This window comes from Pteropus vampyrus, unplaced genomic scaffold (genome assembly GCF_000151845.1).
Source record: "Pteropus vampyrus isolate Shadow unplaced genomic scaffold, Pvam_2.0 Scaffold325, whole genome shotgun sequence".
NCBI lineage: Eukaryota > Metazoa > Chordata > Mammalia > Chiroptera > Pteropodidae > Pteropus > Pteropus vampyrus.
In genome coordinates this window covers 747,503-767,833 of record NW_011889106.1, presented here as the reverse complement: position 1 = coordinate 767,833, position 20,331 = coordinate 747,503, and the positions used below count along the sequence as shown (strand labels likewise).

At 33.5% G+C, this 20,331-nt stretch overlaps 1 protein-coding gene across 7 annotated transcripts in view; it reads right to left on the bottom strand.

Moving 5' to 3' along the window:
* Positions 1-20,331, bottom strand: part of LOC105304012 (protocadherin-11 X-linked) — a 751,649-nt gene that overhangs the window by 361,278 nt on the left and 370,040 nt on the right. For 3 of the 7 annotated variants that reach the window (XM_011377909.1, XM_023521954.1, XM_011377910.1), the window contains exon 4: positions 1,980-2,009. The exons of the other annotated variants lie outside the window; for them this stretch is intronic. In XM_011377909.1, coding sequence (XP_011376211.1) covers positions 1,980-2,009 — 30 coding nt within the window. The remainder of the gene's footprint in view (positions 1-1,979; positions 2,010-20,331) is intronic. 7 annotated transcript variants of the gene reach the window in all.

Below are 20,331 nucleotides of genomic sequence, written 5' to 3'. Positions count from 1 at the left end.
GACCCTTGAAAATTTCGGAAATCAGAGCCTTCTCCCTATTCTGAACAATATCTCTAAGTTCAGATTTGCTTTTATTTGAAAAATAATTATACTTTACTAAGAATTGCATTTTCTATTGCTGCTTATATTGTGATATTATTATTTTTAATTAATTAGATAATTAATTATTTTTTTAATTGAAGAAATAATTTAAATATTTTTCCCCTGTCTACTTCCCCCTTCCTCCCCTCCTCCCTACCCTCTAGTAATCACTAGTCTATAGCCCATGTCCATGACTCTGTTTCTTTGTCTTGTTCATTTGTTGCTTTCAGGTTTATATCCCACATGTAAGTGATATCACATGATTTTCGACTTTTTCTATCTGGCTTATTTCGGTCCATCCATGTTGATATTACTGTTTTAATAGATACTATTGATGTGTTTTATGTTAAAATTTCATGACCTAAGTGTCTTCTGAACAAGAAAATGAGTTCATTCTAGAGTTCTGTATACAGTCCCTATTTTTTGAAACAAAGACGTCTTCCTACCTATATAATAACCACACTATATAAAATTTGTCAATATTTCTGTTCTTCAAAATGCTAACTTTTAAAAAACTGAACAATGGGTCCATGTCTAAATTTGCCAGAGTAGTTGAGAATATGAGAACATGTAAAATCTGTAGAGCTTCTCTCTCTCTCGCTCTCACTCTTGCTCTCTAGCTCTTTCGCTCTGTCCCTCTTTTACTTTATACAGCTACTGACATTTTACTACCCTTGCTTTCCTCATTTTAATTGGAGGGCTCTTCTATGATCTTTTACCTTCTGGTAAGAGCTGACTCTCAAAAGTTATCACTCCAAGCGCACAATGATAAGATACTTCAGACAGGCATTTGAAAACTCTCACAAAGGTATATTGATTGCAAACCCTCTAATGCTGTTATTTTAATTATCTTTCAAACATTAATGAAAATTCATTTTGACTTTCTAGTCATGCTCCATTTTCAAGTAATTCTCACACTTGATAAAGACATGTAGGGTTAATGGATTACTTCTGTCATAGCATAGACCATCCTTTGGCAAGTTATTTTTCAAACATAAAATTTGGTCTTTCAAACTAGGATAATTTATCCTAAAGATTATACTCACATTTAACCAAACATACAGTTATGCTAACATCTTGTTTTCTGATATGGACAGCATTTAAGGCTTATTGAATTTAATTACTAAAATATCTTTGATCAGAATCTTAAAGAAAACTCATTTTTTTCAACTCCAAAACACAGTGAGAAAACCAAAGCATAAATTCTAGGAAAGAAATGTCAGTGAACAGCTGAAAAACTTTGTTTTTAGTGGTGGTGCAGGTTTACTATTGAGGTAATTAAATTTAACAATATATTTAAAATAGTATATTTTTAATAGTAGAAAACCATTTTTTTTCTAGAAACCCACACTGTTCATATATTTATAAGCAGAACTTGAAATTTTCACATTGAAAGATGATATTTTAAAACCCAGTTTCTCAGAGAACATCAATTTGCTGATTAAATGCATTTAGTTTAGTTATAGTAGTTTTCCCTGTGACTCTATCAGATATCATCATGCTTCATATTCACTAACTTTTGTTGTCACTGCTAAATAGTGAATTTATACTAAAATGGTGCCTTTTATTGCTAACATTTATCATAAAATAACTAGATTACCAGAACATTCACAAAGTGATGCTGTTAGCAGTATGTTGTTTTGGCACAGCGGGAAAAGAACGTGTTGGTGAAAAATAAAATAAAATAAGACTTGAATATTGCTTCCAGGACTGTGTAAGTGATACAAAATGTGGAGACAGCTCAGCTTGCAGCTTTTTAAAGAGAGAACCACAACATATGTCATCTTATATACTTACTGTTTCAACTCCATAGAGTAGCTACTACAGCTTCAGAAATTTAAGAAAAAATAGAACAACATATTTTAATATTAATTTTTCGCTGAAATTTACAATCTTACCTTTCCTGCCTTTTTTCCCTCAGATTTCCACTGATTTAGGATAAAATGGAGGCAAAGGAAGCAAAAGAAAATAGAACAAAAACAAAAACAAAAATCAGCTCTAATTTGTTGCTGCAAGTACATTTTTTATAAATACAAAGCACGTCAATATTCCCAGTGCCATAGTACACAATTTTCTTCTTTTGCTGAAACTACTTTCATCTGCTGCACTCTTCAGTGGCTTCAGTAAAGGGATACAACAACATTGTAAATCTCATGCAACAATATGAAGAGCTGTATAAAAAACATTGATCAACAACAAAACATTAAATTATATGCTCAGTCCACATAAGCATTGGTCAAAAACATACATCTCTACAATTAGATGTTTTCTCATTATATCACTTACTTTTTAAAAAAGAAATGAGCCTTTATCTTAAGCATGAACACACTTTGTAAAAGGAAAACTAGGATAGTTGGAAATTCATTAATTAGGAATAAACATAAGAAATATCTATACAGCATTGAATACTATTCCTAAATGTTTATTTTAGTGGTTCCTAAGAGAACCTTAATTCAATTGTGTTCAGCTAAATCTTTTCAAAGTCATCCTGGTAAAATAATTTTCTTCATTTTTATATACAGACTTTTTTCCCCCACCCAACCCCACGACATATGTTAAATTAATTTTCAAGACTCCAGGAATGTTTAGGCCATTTGTCCTTTGGATTCATTTTCCTTAGTAGAGGATGAATAAAACCATATAAAAAATGGGTCAAATGTTTACATTTTTAGCTAATGATGCTCCCCAAAGTCCTTTTTCCCCCAATTTTATCTCAGTTTCCTGTCATCTCCACATTTATATGAAAGTTTCTTTGAGAGCTTTCTTAAATAAAAAGAATTGCCGACAACTGGGATGGAGGTAGGGTTGATTTTGAAATAAGAGTAAATGCAAAGAGAGATACAATTAATACAATAAGAAGATGAAGTCTCTGTATTTTATATACAATAGCTTTGTCCCAGACCAAAAGGAGTATATTTTTTCCTGTCATTTTAATATAACTTGAGTTTCCAAAATTGACATTGAGGTGTGTATCTAGACATGGGCATATTTTCTATTATCCAACAAATTTAAACAGTGCTTTTTCTCCTTCCATTTTGGGTATTTATTTTTAGTCAAAGATATTCATATTGTCTTTATGTGCATTCAAGTTCAATCGTCAATGACATAGTGTTAGTTATTTATCTGTGAAGGCATAGCCTGAGAATAACAACTTGAGTAATCTCTTTCAAGAAAGTGTCCTTGGATTCTAATTTCTCTAAACTATAAAGATTTACATTTCTCTTTTATTATAAATGATAATTTTTAAATAACAGGTTTATAATGTCAAATTTCCAACAAAAATAATCTCATGGACAAAACTTTATTCATATCTAAGATTATAACATTAAATAAATACTATTCTTTACTTTGCAAAACCACAATTGATCTTTTTTATGTTTGTGCCAATAGAATTTACTTTCAAGGACACAGTAGATTTTAGTTAGATGTTTACCAGTCATCATAGAGAAAAACTCATATTTCAATAATCACCCTAAATGTAAATGACTGAACTCACCAAAAAAAGACACAAAGTTGCAGAAGGGACCAAAAAAAAAAATACATATGCTGCCTCCAGGATACACATTTCAGCTCCAAAGACAAATATGAACTCAAAGTGAAAAAGTAGAAAATGATATTTCAAGCAAATAACATTCAGAGAAAAACAAGATTAGCAGTACTGATATCAGATGGAATAGACTTCAAAATAAAAAAGGTAAAGATACTGAGGGACACTTCATAATAATTACGGGAATCATACACCAAAAATACATAACACTTATTAATAGCTATATTTCCAATCAGGGAGCCCCAAAATATATAAAGCAATTACTAACAGAACTAAAAGGATAAACATACCAGAACACTATTATAATAAGAGACCTAAATACCCCCACTGTCAGATATAGACAGAACATCCAAACAAAAACATCAAAGGAAATAACATCCTTAAATGACACATTTGACCAACTGGACATAATTGACATTTACACAGCCTTTCACCCCAAAAGAGCTGCTTATACATTCTTCTCTAATGCACATAAAACATTCTCAAGGATTAACCACATACTGGGACACAGAGATAGCCTCAACAAATGTGAGTGTTGAAATCACACCAAAAATATTCTCTGATCATAATACTTTGAAGCTGGACATCAACTGTAAAAAGAAAGCGAGAAGAACCACAAACACATGGAGATTAAACAGCATGCTTCTGAAGAATGACTGGTTCAGAGAAGAAATAAAAAGAGAGATCAAGAGATACATAGAAACAAATGATAATGATAGTACAATATATCATTTTATATCATTAAAGTTCTATCTCAAAACACAAGAATGAGCCCCAAGAAAGAACCTAATGTTTTGTCTTTTAAAACGAGAAAAGGAAGAACAAATGAAGCCTAAAGTCAGCAGATGGAAAGAAATAATTAAAATTAGAGTAAAATTAAATGAAATTGAAAAAAAAAACCAATAGAAAAAATAAATGCAACAAAGAGCTGGTTCTTTGAGAAGGTTATTAAAATTGACAAATCCCTGGCTAGACTCACTAAAGAAAAAAGAGAAAAGACACAAATGAATAAAATCAGAGATGAAAGAGCGGAAATTATTACTGACATCGCAGAAATACAAAAGATCACACAAGAATACTATGAAAAAGTATATAACACCAAATTTAATGACCTAGGAGAAATGTTCAAGTACTTAGAAAGATACAACCTTCCTAGACTGAAGCAAGAACTAGAAAATCTAAATAGACTGATCAGTAGTATGGAAATTGAAACATTTATCAGAAACCTACCAAAAAGTAAAAGTCCAGGACCAGATGGCTTCACCAGTGAATTATACCAAACATTCAAAGAAGATTTAATACCTATTCTCCTCAAACTCTTACAAAAAAATCAAAGAAGAGGCAATACTTTGCAACTCATTTTATGAGGCCAATATTATCCTGATACCAAAACCTGGTAAAGATAACACAAAAAAAAGAACACTACAGACCAATATCTCTCATGAACACAGATGCACAAATTCTAAATAATATACTAGTGAACAGAATAGATACTAGTGAACAGATTATACAAAACAATCAAGTAGGCAGAATAGATACTTGTGAACAGATTATACAAAACAATCAATTATGATACACCACATAAACAAATTAAAAAATAAGAATCATATGATCATATCAATAAATGCAGAAAATACTTTCAACAAGATGTAGCATCCATTTATGATCAAAACACTTAACAAAATCGGTATAAAAGGAAAATGTCTTAATATAATAAAGGCCATGTATGACAAGCCCTCAGTCAACATTACACTTAATGGTGAAAAACTAAATATCTTCCCTCTAAGATCAGGAACAAGGCAAGACTGTCCACTATCGTCACTGTTATTCAATGTAACGTTGGAGATCCTAGCAAGTACAATCAGACAAGAGAAAGCTATAAAAGGCATCCATATAGGAAATAAAAAAGTCAAACTGTCACTATTTGTGGATGACATGATTCTCTATAGAGAAAATCCTAAAGGCTCCACAAAAATACTACTAGAAATAATAAGCAAATACAATAAACTTTCTGGATACAAAATCAATGTTCAAAAATCCATAGTGTTCCTATACTCTAATAATGAAGTATCAAAAAAAGAAGTGAAAAAAAATTCTTTTGCAATTGCAATGAAAAGAATAAAATACCTGGGAATAAATTTAATGAAACATGTGAAGGACTTATATAATGAAAACTACAAGACCCTGTTAAAAGAAATCAAAGAAGATACAAAGAAATGTTAAGATATTCTGTGTTATTGGATTGGAAGAATCAACATAGTTAAAATGACCTCATTACCTAAAGCATTATACAAATTTAATGCAATCCCCATGAAAATCCCAATGGAATTGTTTTTAATTAAGTTTTTTTGGGTAACATTGGTTAATAGAATTATATAATTTTCAGATGTACATTATTATTTAACATCTGTATATTCTATTGTGTGTTTATCACCCAAAGTCCAGTTTCCTTCAGCTACCATATATTTGATCTCCTTTTTCCACATCGCCCTCTCCCACCCCTCTATATTTGACCGCCTTTACCCCATCTACCTTCCCCCTCCTCCTCCACCCACTACTCTCTGGTAACCACTAATCTGTAGTCCATGTCCATGAGTCTCTGTTTGTTTCTCCTGCTCCTTTGTTGCTTTTAGGTTTATATCTCACATATAAATGATATCATATGATTTTCAACTTTTTCTGTCTGGCTTATTTCACTTAGCATGATTATCTTGAGTTCCATCCATGTTGTCTCAAATGGCAGTATTTCGTTTCTTCTTACGGCTGAGTAATATTCCATTGTATATATGTACCACCTCTTCTTTAGCCAATCATCTATCGTAGGACATTTCATTTGCTTCCATATCCTGGCCACTGTGAATAATGCTGCTATAAACATCGGTGTGCAAATATCTTTTTAGATATGAATTTTCAAGTCTTTGGGGTAAATATCCAGTAGTGGGATTACTGGATCATATGGTAGATCAATTCTTAGTTGTTTGAGGAACCTCCATACTGTTTTCTATAGTGGCTGTATAAATTTTCAGTCCCACAAATAGCGTATGAGGATTCCTTTTTCTCTGCATCTCTCCAGCATTTGTTATTATTTGTCCTGTTGATTATAGCCATTCTAACAGATGTGAGATGGTATCTCATTGTGGTTTTGACTTGCATTTCCCTAATAGCTAGCAATGTCGAGCATCTTTTCATATGTTTGTAGGCCATTTGTACGTCCTATGGGGAGAAGTGTCTGTTCAGGTCTCCTGCCCATTTTTTGATTGGATCGTTTGTTTTTTTGTTGTTATTGAGTTGTATGAGTTCTTTGTATATTTTGGATATTAGGCCTCTGTCGAAGGTGTTGCTTGCAAATATATTTTCCCATCCTGATAGTTGTCTCTTTAACTTGTCGACGGTTACTTTTGTTAAGCAGAAGCTTTTTAGTTTGATATATTCCTATTCATTTATTTTTGCTTTTACTTCCCTTGCCTTTGAGGTCAAATTCATAAAATCCTCTTTAAGTCCAATGTCCTTGCGTTTACTTCCTATGTTTTCTACCATGCATTTTATTGTTTCAGGTCTTATATTTAGGTCCTTAATCCAGTTAATTTATTTAGGTCCTTAATCTAGTTTCATTCTTTTTCAGATGGTTTTCCAGTTTTCCCAGCACCATTTATTGAAGAGGCTTTCCTTTCTCCACTGTATGTTTTTCGCTTTTTTTTCTAAAATTATTTGCTCAAATCAATATGGGTTTACTTCTGGACTCTTGATTCTGTTCCACTGGTCCATGTGACTGTTTTTCTGCCAATACCATGCTGTTTTGATTACTGTCGCTTTGTAGTATAATTTGAAGTTGGGCAGAGTGATGCCTTTAGCCTCGTCCTTTTGTCTCAGGATGGCTTTGGGAACTCAGGATCTTTTTTGCTTCCATACGAATCTGATGATTTTTTGTTCTATTTCTTTAAAAAATACATATGGGCTATTGATGGAGATTGCATTAAATCTGTATAATGCTTTAATTAATAGAGTCATTTTCACTATGTTAATTCTTCAAATCAAAAAACACAGAATATCTTTCTATTTTTTTGTATCTGCTTCAATTTCTTTTAATAAAGTCTTGTAGTTTTCATTATATAAGTCCTTCACATGTTTCATTAAATTTATTCCAAGGTATTTTATTCTTTTTGCTGCAATCGCAAAAGGAATTATTTTTTCCAGTTCTTTTTCTATACTTCGTTGTTAGAGTATAGGAACGCAACGGATTTTTGAACGTTGATTCTGTATCCAGAAAATTTACTGTATTTGCTCATTTCTAGTAGTGTTCTTGTGGAGTCTTTAGGGTTTTCTATATAGAGAATTATGTCATTTGCAAATAGTGGCAGTTTGACTCCGTTTCCCATTTGGATACCTGTTATATCTTTCTCTTGTCTGATTGCACTCTCTAGGACTTCCAATATTATACTGAATAACAGTGGTGATAGTGGACAGCCTTGTCTCGTTCCTGTTCTTAGAAAGTTTTTAGTTTTTCACCATTAAGTATAATATTGGCTGAGAGTTGTTATAGATGGCCTGTATTATGTTAGGGTACTTTCCTTTTATGCCGATTTTGTGAAGTGTTTTAATCATAAATGGATGCTGTATCTTGTCAAAGCCTTTTTCTAAATCTGTTTACATGCTCATACGCTTTATTAAAACAAATTACTTTTAATATGTCAATGTGGTATATCACATGAATCGATTTGCATATGTTGAACCATCTCTGTGCCTCTGGGATAAAACTCACTTGATCGTGGTGTATAATCTTTTTAATATGTTGCCGTATTCGGTTTGCTAGTATCTTATTTAGGATTTTCGCATCTGTGTTCATGAAAGATATTGGTCTGTAGTGTTCTTTTTTTGTGTTATTTTTACCAGGTTTTGATATCAGGGTAATATTGGCCTCATAAAATGAGTTGGGAATTAGTGCCTCCTCTTGGATTTTTTGGAAACATTTGAGGAGAATAGGTATTAAATCTTGTTTGAAAGCTTGGTAGAATTCACTAGTGAAGCCATCTGGTCCTGGACTTTTACTTTTTGGTAGGTTTTGATAAATGTTTCAATTTCCATACTGCTGATCGGTCTATTTAAATTTTCCAGTTCTTCTTGATTCGGTCTGAGAAGGTTGTATTTTTCCAAATACTGGTCCATTTTTTTCTAGGTTATTATATTTGGTGCTATATATTTTTTCATAGTATTCTTGTATGATCCTTTGTATTTCTGCAATTTCAGTCGTAATTTCCACTCTTTCATCCTGATTTTGTTTATTTGTGTCCTTCCTCTTTTTTCTTTAGTGAGTCTAGCCAGGAGTTTGTTAATTTTATTAACCTTCTCAAAGAACTAGCTCTTTGTTGCATTCATTTTTCTATCATTTTTTGTTTTCAATTCCATTTATTTCTGCTCTAATTTTGATTATTTCTTTCCATCTGCTGACTTTAGGCTACATTTGTTCCTGTTCTTGTTTTAAAAGATGAAGTGTTAGGTTGTTTATTTGGGCTAATTCTTGTTTTTGGAGGTAGGCCTGTAATGATATAAACTTTCTTCTTATGATTGCTTTTGCCATGTCCCAAATGTTTTGATATGTTGTACTATCATTATCATTTGTTTCTATGTATTTCTTGATCTCTCTTTTTATTTCTTCTCTGACCCAGTTACTCTTCAGTAGCATGTTGTTTAATCTCCATGTCTTTGTGATTCTTCCTGCTTTCTTTTTGCAGCTGATTTCTAGTTTCAAAGCATTATGATCAGAGAATATGGATGTTATGATTTTAACCCTCTTATATTTGTTGAGGCTATCTCTGTGACCCGGTATGTGGTCGATTCTTGAGGATGTTCCATGTGCACTAGAGAAGAATGTATAAGCAGCTGTTTTGGGATGGAAGACTCTGTAAATGTCAATTACATCCAGTTTTCCTAATATGTCATTTAAAGATATTATGTTGTTATTGATTTTCTGTGTGGATGATCTGTCCATATCCAACAGTGGGGTATTTAGATCCCCTACTACGATAGTGTTTTGGTCTTTTTCTCCCTTTAGTTCTGTTAATAATTTCTTTACATACTTTGGGGCTCTCTTATTGGGAACATGGATATTAATAAATATAATGTCCTTTTGGTGCATGATTCCCTTTATCATTATGAAGTGTCCTTCAGTATCTTTCCTTACCTTTTTTTTGTTTTATTTTGAAGTCTATTTCATCCAATATTAGTACCACTACTCCCGCTTTTCTCTAAATGCCATTTGCTTGAAATATCATTTTCCACTCTTTCACTTTGAGTCTATATTTGTCTTTGGAGTTGAGATGTGTCTTCTGGAGGCAGCATATGGTTGGGTTTTGGTTTTTTTGATCCATTCTGAAACCCTGTGCTTTTTTATTAGTGAGTTCAGTGCATTTACATTGAGGTCGATTATTGAAATATAAGATCTTCTTATAGCCATTTAATCTTTTGCTTTCTGGTAGTTCGATGTTTCCATTGCTTCCTTGTCCTCGCGTTTCTATTTTCTTTATTTTGGTTGGCTTTTGTGGGTTTCGCCTCTGGTTTTTCTTGTTTTATGTTATATACTTCAGCTCTGAATCTTTGGTGTGTGGTTACCATTACGAATATGAAAAGGATAGTTATATATATATACAGTCACCCATTTTCTTCTGCATGTGTCTTATCTCCATTCCCCTTTGCAAATTTGGATCTTTGAGTCCTCTCCTTTTCAGTCATTGTTGTCTCAGTTTGTCCCTATGTATCCTGAACTTTCATTACTATTCTGTTATAACAATTCACTTCTTATTATTTAAGTTATAATGTCCTGTTCTTAGTAAGGGTTGCACTCCTCTGCTTCTATTTGCCTGATAGTCACTTTACTCCTGATTATGTATATTGTTGTTGTTATTTCATTTTAGATGAGCTGACCCCTTTCAGTATTTCCTGTAGTGCAGGTCTTGTAGTGGAGAATTCTCTCAATTTGTGTATATCTGGAAAGGTTTTAATTTCTCCTTTATATCTAAAGGAGAGCTTAGCTGGATACATTATTCTAGGTTGGTAGTTCCTTTCACTTAATAGTTTAATTAGTTGATTCCATTTCTTTCTGGCTTGTAAGGTTTGTGCTGAGAAGTCCGATGATAATCTAATGGGTTTTCCTTATAGATTACCATTTTCTTCTCCCTGGCTGCCTTGAGAATTCTATCTTTGTCATTGATTTTTGATAACTTTAATACAATGTGTCTTGGTGAAGGGCTTTTTGGGTTTACATAATTGGGTGTTCTGTTGACTTCTTGAATTCCAAGCTTTAGCTCATTCCTTAGATTTGGGAAATCTTATCCACTATTTGCCTGAAAATGCTTTCTAGTCCCTGCTCCTTTTCCTTGCCTTTGGTAATGCCTATTAGTTTATGTTTCCCCTCCTGTTGGTATCAGCTAGTTCTTGTATTTCTCTTTCATTATTTTTTTCTTTGGTTTCTTTCTTCTTCCTTCTGATGCATTTCTAGATTTCTGTCTTCGATATCACTGATCCTTCCCTCCATTTGATCAACTCTATTTCCCAAGCTTGCTATTTCATTTTTCAACTCTTGTAGTGTGTTCTTCATCTCCAGAAGTTCTATTTGTTTTTTTTTTTTTGAGTGCTTCAATCTCCTTGCTCTGCTCATCTAGTTGTTTTTTCAATCCTGAAATTGTTGATATGATTTGTTTTTTGATCTCATTGAGTTTTTTCAGGAGTATCATCCTGAATTTTCTGTCACTTAAGCCACATATTTTTATGTCTGTAAGCTTTTTTTCTGGAGATTTTTCTCTTTCTTTCTGAGATGGCTTGTCACCTTGGTTCTTCATGATGTTTAATGGACTATTTTTCCTCTGTTTTCCAGAAAGAAGGTTTATTATATAAAGGTCTGTCTGTAGTCTGTTGAAAAGAAGGTGCTTTTCTTTTTGTTTCCAGTAGGTGGCATCTAAGCCTCTTGAATCTCTGCTTTATATAATGCCTTAAAGTACCTGTGGTAGCTCTTATGTGCTGATCCCAGGCTCAGACGTGCAGGTGTGCATTTTGGGTGTTTTTGTTGAGTTTTAGATGTTCAGCTTATTGTTGTTTCGAGAGGAGAGATCTGGGGACATCTCTTACTCCGCCATATTTTTTGTTGAAATGCGGCTCATAGCACTGGTTGCCTGCTGGGAATTGAAATGTAGCTTACAGGGCTGGCCGCTTTTGCTGCGATTGGAAAGTCCACTCACAATAATGGCCACCCAGCTGTAAACACTTGGCCCTGGATCATTCAGAGCTGAGCTTGGCAGGAAGCCAATAACAGTGCCCCGGGCAGTCTGCAGGTTGGGTGAGGCGGGGTCTCAGAGAGACAGTGGCAGTCAAATCAATATAGCCTCAGTCTTTCTGCAAATTTGGTAACTGTTTTGAATTCCTGCATAAGACCCGGTTCACAGCAAGACCAGCTGCTGTCTGAAACTGGCCCACAGGCCCTCAGTATCTACCCAAGTTCATGCTGGCAGCAGTGATCTGCCTGACCTTATCTCTGAAATAGGGCTCACAGCACTGGCTGCTATTGCTGGGATTAGAAATTCTGCTTAAAACAATGGCTGCCCCACTGTGAACACTTCACTCTGAATCACTCAGCTCTGGGATTGGCATCCAACCATAAACAATTGTCCCCGGCAGTTTGCAGGTTAGGCGGGGCAGGCTGATCTCTCAGACTAGTTTCTTCTAATGGCTCTGTGGGAAGGGTCTGCACAATCAAGCTGGCGTGGTCTGTAAGGGGGCCGGACTAAGGCACAATGGTGGCTGTCTTTCCAGTCCTCTTTCTGACTCCAAGTAATGGAGACATTTCAGAATGAATCCCGTGCGAGCCTCAGACCCACCGCCGATGTCCTGGGTGAGTGTCCGCATGTGAGAAAACCTTTGCGTGGATCTTTCAAAGGGAGGTCTAGAGTTTCAATCTCCTTCCATCTCACCCAGACAGCTGGAATCCTCTCTAGTTTCTACAGTCAGTTATTGGAATCTCCTCTTCCCTGGGCTGGGACCCTGGGCTGGGGAACTCCAGATGAGACCAGGACCCCCTCTCCTTCAAGAGAGTCTCTGTGGCCTCTCTCTTCCTCCTGGTTATCCTCTAGCACCCCTGGGTGTGAGTCCGATTCGGGACTTTGCCCCTCCTACCAGCTTCGATGTGGCTCCTTTATATTATCAGATGTAGTTATTATGATCAGCTGGACTTCAGGTGATTCTCCACGTTGATTATTTTATAATTTGGTTGTAATTTCAATGTGGTCCTGGGAGGAGACGAACCCTGCTTTTAACTAGTCCACTAACTTTCCCCAGTCTCCATCGGTATTTTTTAAAGAAATAGAACAAAAAATCATCAGATTCGTATGGAAGCACAAAAGACCTCAAATTGCCAAAGCCATTCTGAGGAAAAAAAAAAAAAAACACGAGGCTGGAGGCATCACTCTGCTCGACTTCATATTATACTAGAAAGCGACAGGAATCAAAACAGCATGGTATTGGCAGAAAAACAGTCACATGGACCAGTGGAACAGATCGAGAGTCCAGAAGCAAACCCATATTTATATGGACAAATAATATTTCAAAAAAAAAGCAAAAAAGTGGAGAAAGGAAAACCTCTTCAATAAATGGTGCTGGGAAAACTGGAAAACCATTTAAAAAAGAATGAAACTAGACTGTTGTCTATCACCACATACCAAAATTAACTCAAAATAGATTAAAGACCTGAATATAAGATCTGAAACAATAAAATGCATGGAAGAAAGCATAGGAACGAAACTCAAGGACCTTGGACTTAAAGAGGATTTTATGAATTTGACCTCAAAAGCAAGGGAAGTTAAAGCAAAAATAAATGAATAGGACTATATCAAACTAAAAAGTTTCTGCTTAGCAAAAGTAACCGTCGACAAAGAGACAACTATCAGGATGGGAAAATATATTTGTAAGCAACGTCTTCGACAAGGGCCTAATATCCAAAATATACAAAGAACTCAAATGATTCAATCAATAAATGGGCAGGAGACCTGAACAGACACTTCTCCCGATAGGACGTGCAAATGGCCTACAAACATATGAAAAGATGCTCGATATTGCTAGCTATTAGGGAAATGCAAATCAAAACCACAATGAGATACCATTTCACACCTGTTAGAATGGTATAATCAACAGAACAAGTAATAAGTAATAACAAATGCTGGAGAGGATATGGAAAAAAAGGAATCCTCATACACTGCTGGTGGGACTGCAAATTGGTACAGCCACTATGGAAGACAGTATGGAGGTTTCTCTAACAACTAAGAATTGATCTACCATATGATCCAGCAATCCCGCTACTGGGTATTTACCCCAAAGACTTGAAAACTCATATCTAAAAAGATATTTGCACACCGATGTTTATAGCAGCATTATTCACAGTGGCCAGGACATGGAAGCAAATGAAATGTCCTACTGTAGATGATTGGCTAAAGAAGAGGTGGTACATATATACAATGGAATATTACTCAGCCATAAGAAGAGATGAAATACGGCCATTTGAGACAACATGGATGGACCTTGAGATAATCATGCTGAGTGAAATAAGCCAGACTAAAAAAGTTGAAAATTACATGAAATCACTTATGTGGTATATAAACCTAAAAGCAACAAATGAACAGGACAAATAGAGACTCAGGGATATGGATAATAGACAAATGGTTACCAGAGGGTAGAGGTAGGGGAGGAAGGAGGAGGTAAATGGGGTAAAGGGGGTCAAATATAGGAGTGGGAGGGGGAGGGTGAAGTGGATAAAGGGGATCAAATATGTGGTAGCTGAAGGAAACTGGACTTTGGGTGGTAATCACACAATAGAATATATAGATGTCAAATTATAATGTACACCCAAAAATTATATAATTGTATTAATCAACGTTACCCCAATAAACTTAATTAAAAAAAAAAGATAAACTCACACACACATTAAAAAACAGAATGACACTGGCAGTGTTATGATGGTATCTTTTCTGAATGGCATGGTCAAAATGAAAATATTTACCACTGTGAATACACAGTAGATCCTGAATAAATATTTGTCTAATAGGTAGATGAAATTGGAAAAGTTTTCTTTTTTTTTAGTCATTGTGTGTTTTATAACATAACAAAGTAGAAGCCTGTACAGTCAAATTTCTAATACTATACCATGAGAAATAACCCCCTCCCCTGAATCTGTACTGAAAATATATCAAAACTTTAAATGTAATTAATTTTTACTTGGCTTAAATCTCTATATAACTACTATGCCCAATTTATTTTTCAGTAGACTGTAAAAAATTAATAGACCTCAACCAAGATTGAAATCCAAAGGGCCTGTTGGGAGAGTTCTAATGCCCACCTCGATATCGAAACCTTACAGGAAGAACTCTGTTTATAACAGCCTTCCTAACTTCCTCTTTCCTTCTGTAAAAGAATTTCCTCTTCTTTGTTCTAGCTAATTTACGCATGGCCATGGCTACATGTTCCTGATTGAAACTCTCTCATTTTCCTAAATGAACTTTTTGTTGGAGGAAAATCTAGCTGACTTTTTGTCTAAGGTCAACAACTTACACATGCGACATTGTATTTCAGAATTCTATTCAGTTATCAACTTAGAATGTTGTTGGCTTTAAAGGAAAGATACCGTTAAATCTAATAATAATAATAAGTTTAAATGTTCTTCTAACATGTTTACTACCTATTCTCTTTCTAAAATATAAATCACTATTTCAAAAGAACACATTCATGAGAACGTATCTAGGTATTTTTATTGCTTTTCTGTGGTTTTTCTAAATTTTAAACTGGTATAAAAATTGTTTAGTGTTGATACCACAGTGAAGAGAATATGAAATTTGAAAACAGAAGATTCAGGTTTCAGTCCCAGGTCCATGAGTAGCTATATGATCATATTCAAGCAAATTCTAGAAGTCTCTTTCTACCTCCTACACTAAATCCAGGGTATTACCTACATTTAATGGTGATAATGATTGTGGCAATGTTAAGAACACTATTACTACTACTATCACTGCCACTGGTATCATCATCTTTCATTTAGTGAGTATGAAGCGTTTTCATAAATGCATTACAAATATCATCTCATTTAATTCTTATAGTGACACTTTGATGCTGGAAAATTATCATTCCCATTTTACAAAGAGGAAAATGTAGATCAAAGAGGTAAAGAAACTGACTTAGTCACCCTACTTGAAAAGTATAGAGCTGAGGTTTAAATCCAACTTTTCTGGATTCTAAAGTTCATGTTCTAGAATGTAAGCTCCATGGCACCAGGTATTCTGTCATTTTGAATTTTGGAATACTACTAGGTCCTCAATGCCTTAAAAAGTGTCTGGTACAAAGTAGACCTGAAATAAATATTTATAGGTTGCATCAAATAACAAGATAACTCTCTGTTCTTTAATTATGTGATTATAGGTAATTAAAGCCAAAGTCTAATAATGAGTTATGATTCCTAGTCAAAAGTATAAATTCTAGAGCCATATTGCCTGGATTCAACTCTTGTTTCTAACATGTATTACTTATATGACCCCAGGCATGTTTATTCTTGTCTTTTTGTCTTGTTTCATTCTCTGTAGAATAGAGAAATAAAAGTTCCTGCTTCAGAATATTTAAAAAAAGATTAGATAAGTAAATTAAGTACTTCAAATAGTAGCTGTCATTTTAGTAATTATATATATATATGTTAGCTATTATTACAAGTAATTATTCCAACACTGTTATTGATGTATAATTCACATACCATACAATTTATTCATTTAAAGTGTAAATTCAACATCTTTATTATATTCACTGACATCTGTAAATCATCACTATAGTCAATTCTAGAACATTTTCTTATCATAAAAAGAAATCTCATACCCTTTAGCTATCACCTGCCTATCTTCACATTTCTCCCAACCTTTAAACAACCACTAATCTACTTTCCGTCTTTTTAAATTTCTCTGTTATGGACATATGAATGAAATCATATAATGTATGGTCTTTTGTGGCTGGATTCTTTCACTTACAATTTCAAGGTTCAACTGTGTTGTACCATGTTTTAGTAAACCGTTCCTTTTTCACAGTCCAATAATATTTCATTTTATGGATATACCACATTTCTTTAAACATTCATCACTTGGACATTTGGGTTGTTTATGCCTTTTGGCTGTTATGAATAATGCTATTGTAAACATTCATATACAAGTTTTTGTATAAACATATGTTTTCACTTTTATTAGGTATATACCTCGGAGTGGTATTGCTAGGTAATATGGTAGTTTTATGTTTTATCATTTGAGAAACTGCCAGACTGTTTTCCAAAGCAGATGTACCATTTTACATTCCCAACAGTAGTTTACAAGGGTTCCAATTTCTTCACATTCTCAGTAACAAGGTGAATTATTTTTAACTATCTAACTTTAGAATTAAAGGCTAACTATTTTGTCTAAATATGTTTTGAAAACCTATATAATGGTGTCAAAAATTAGTTTAATTAGATTAATAAGTTTATGTAGCATGAACTATTCTACTGTATAAACTGAATGCTCTATTCCATGATACTAAGATATCAGTAAACAAATTACCAGACTCATCCTTTCAGAGATTTGAGAAGTTATCTGTTTGCTAATATGAAATACATATTTTAAAGAAAATTCTCTGTGCTAAAGTGAATGGAACTTTTAAAAATAGTTATCAAATTATTATTTATTAAAATCCAAACTACCATATATTACTGTTAAAATCTGAAAGAAAGAACAGTTGGAAGAAGATATAAGATATGGTACAATGACATTGAATTTGCTATATAAAGCATAAAGGAATTGAGAGTACTGGATTAAATCCAGTCAAAATGATTTTTTATGGATCCTGAATCTTAGAATTGGAACATGCAGAGATTACATAAAATATCAGAATGAGAGTCAAATTAAGGTGAGGGGGGTAGAGCAATGCTTTATTCAAGACTGATTTTAGAATGGATCTGACAAAGCCAAATGAGAATAAAATGACCCAGAAGCAGGGTGCTATGGATAATACCAAATTCTCAGGTTCTCATCAGAATCCAGGGTGGAATTAGAATACAATTGCATTTGTTCTCACATAATCTTTCTAGCTTATTCATAACTCTATGCTTGTCCTGAAACATTCTCATACTATGACAGTAACAAAAGCAATGTGACAGACACATCTACTTTCTGAAAATATTGTGTGTCAGTTGAAATAATGTTTCATTCTTAAGTGTTTGAATTTTACATAAAGTTATCTTTGTTTGCTGCTAAAAATGTATGTAATTGTTTCTAATATCACTTTAAATTACAGATCATGTTAACATGTCATTCTTAAGAAATGTGAAAATTTGGCTGAAATGTTGCATTGTGTCTATTAAAGCTTGTAGATGTTTGCAAAATGAACATCAAAGTAATAAAGTGATTATGAGAATAAACATCAGAATACAAATGATCTTTCTTATTTACTAGAAGAAAAACACATTTTAAAAAATGCAATAGCTGCCAGACTGCTTAAATCTATGAATATCTGTTTTTTTTTTTTCTTTCTATTAAATGAAAGCATCACGGACTAGATCTATGATAAGAAATAAAAATTTAAAAGCAACTTATATGCTTGTCTTTATATCAAACTCAGGGATAGACAAAGAGTATTTTTAAATAGTATTTACTGTTTCATTAGCATGAATGTCCAGTGAAAGTTAAATTCTGATATATTCATTTAGTACTAGTTATAAATACTAGTTTAGTATAGAACTTTCTGATAGTGATTTGAACCTAGGATATAGTTGCATTTCTTTTTATTTATCCCTAAACTTTAGCATTAATTTAATATTATCTAGTTTATAACAGATTAAGTTATTATAATTACCAATTGTTGTCCCCTGTCTTCTGGAATTATCATATGGCTTTCCTGAATTCTTAGATGATTGATTACTGATATATTCTCTATTTCAAACTCCTCAAGTACTCCCATGCTGAATTTCCACTTTCAGTGCATTTTCTGTAGTATTCTCAACTTTATTTCAAATCCTATAAGAAAACTGAAACTCAAAGCCCTTAAATTTTTCCCAGTTGAATTCATTATTTTTAGGTTTATGTGGTTTCATTAAACCTGTTTTGATACTATCAACTTAAATGAAGCATAATAGCTACAGTGTGCAGTATCATGTCCTCCTCCAAAAATTCATATCTACTCAAAATTTAAAATTTGATCTTATTTGAACATAGGGTCTTTTCAGATGTAATTAATTAACAATATTGAGATTGAATTATCCTAAATTTAGGACTGCCCTAAATCCAATGACTGGTGTCCTTATAAGAAGAGGACACACACATACAGAAAGAAGGCCATGTGATGGTAGAGACAGAGCCTAGAGTAATATAGCTACAAGCTAAGGAATGATAAAGCTTGCCAGGTGCCACCAGAAGCTGGAAGAGGTAAGGAAGGTTTTTCCCTAGAACTCTGATTTCAAAGGGAGCATGGCATTAAGGACAGACATCTCGAGTTCAGAATCCCAGCCCACAAAATGTGAGAAAATAAATTTCTGTTGTTTTAAGCAACCAAATTTCATGGAAATTTGTTATGATAGTCCTATCTAAAAATATAATTAGCTAAAGGGATATACTTCTATTTCAGGGAAAGAATGTGCTAAGATATAAAATAGTAAATTGTAAAATTTATCAATTTTCTAATCCAACCATGTTAGTTCTTTGCCCAGTTATCCTCTGGTTAATTCAAATGCATCCTATGTAAAGAGAACATCTTATATGTGGAGAAAAGACCAAGGATTCACAATTGGCTTCCCTTCAGGGTAAGCAGGACTATCCGGTGTGACAATTATGAGGAAATACAGCCTATAATACATTTTTTGTTTCTTACACTACTTCTAATTTGTTCATTCATTCTTCATTCATTAATTCACCAAGCTACTTACTAAGAATACAGTGATTGCCAAGACAGAAATAGTCATCTTCGCCTTTAAAGAAATTATAGCCTTCATAAGGGAATAGAGACAAAAATACGAGATAACTACATTACTTGTGGTATCAAAATAGTTTGGCAGCTTTTTCTTCATTAATACAGGTATCCTTATATAATTTCATCTCCCAGAGAATAATTTCTAATTATTTACTTATAGCTTTAGCAGATATATAAAGTGAACATTGATTAAAGGCACAATTAATGTTTACCACAACTCAACTCCAAAAGCTATGATGCTGCCAGATTTCTATAATACAGAAATAAAAGCGTTCCTCCTGAGTGATCCATGAAGTCTTGAATTATCAAAGACTTACATTAAAAATTAAAACTGCATAAGATAGAGTCTGCGCTTTATTTAAAACAGTATTCCATTCTTCTAGAGGCTCATCTGCCTCAGGCGCCTTCCCAGTATTTAGCTCTTAAAGTATCTAAAATATTTTAGGCTTGTACATTTTTTACTGCTTTGTGAATCTATCATGTAGATTTTCATTTTTTTCCCAATTTGCCACATTGACGTTATTTTCAGCTTCGAATTCAACATAAAACAACAGGTAGTTCCATTTATGTCTCTGGTCAAGTTTATTCTCAGCAGAGCTCTGTATTCAGGATATTTTTATGTGTATTGCTGGTTATTTATTGTTAGTATTTTTAGAAGAATGAGAGAGTTGTAATTCTTTGAAGCTTTAACTATGGAATTTTATCAG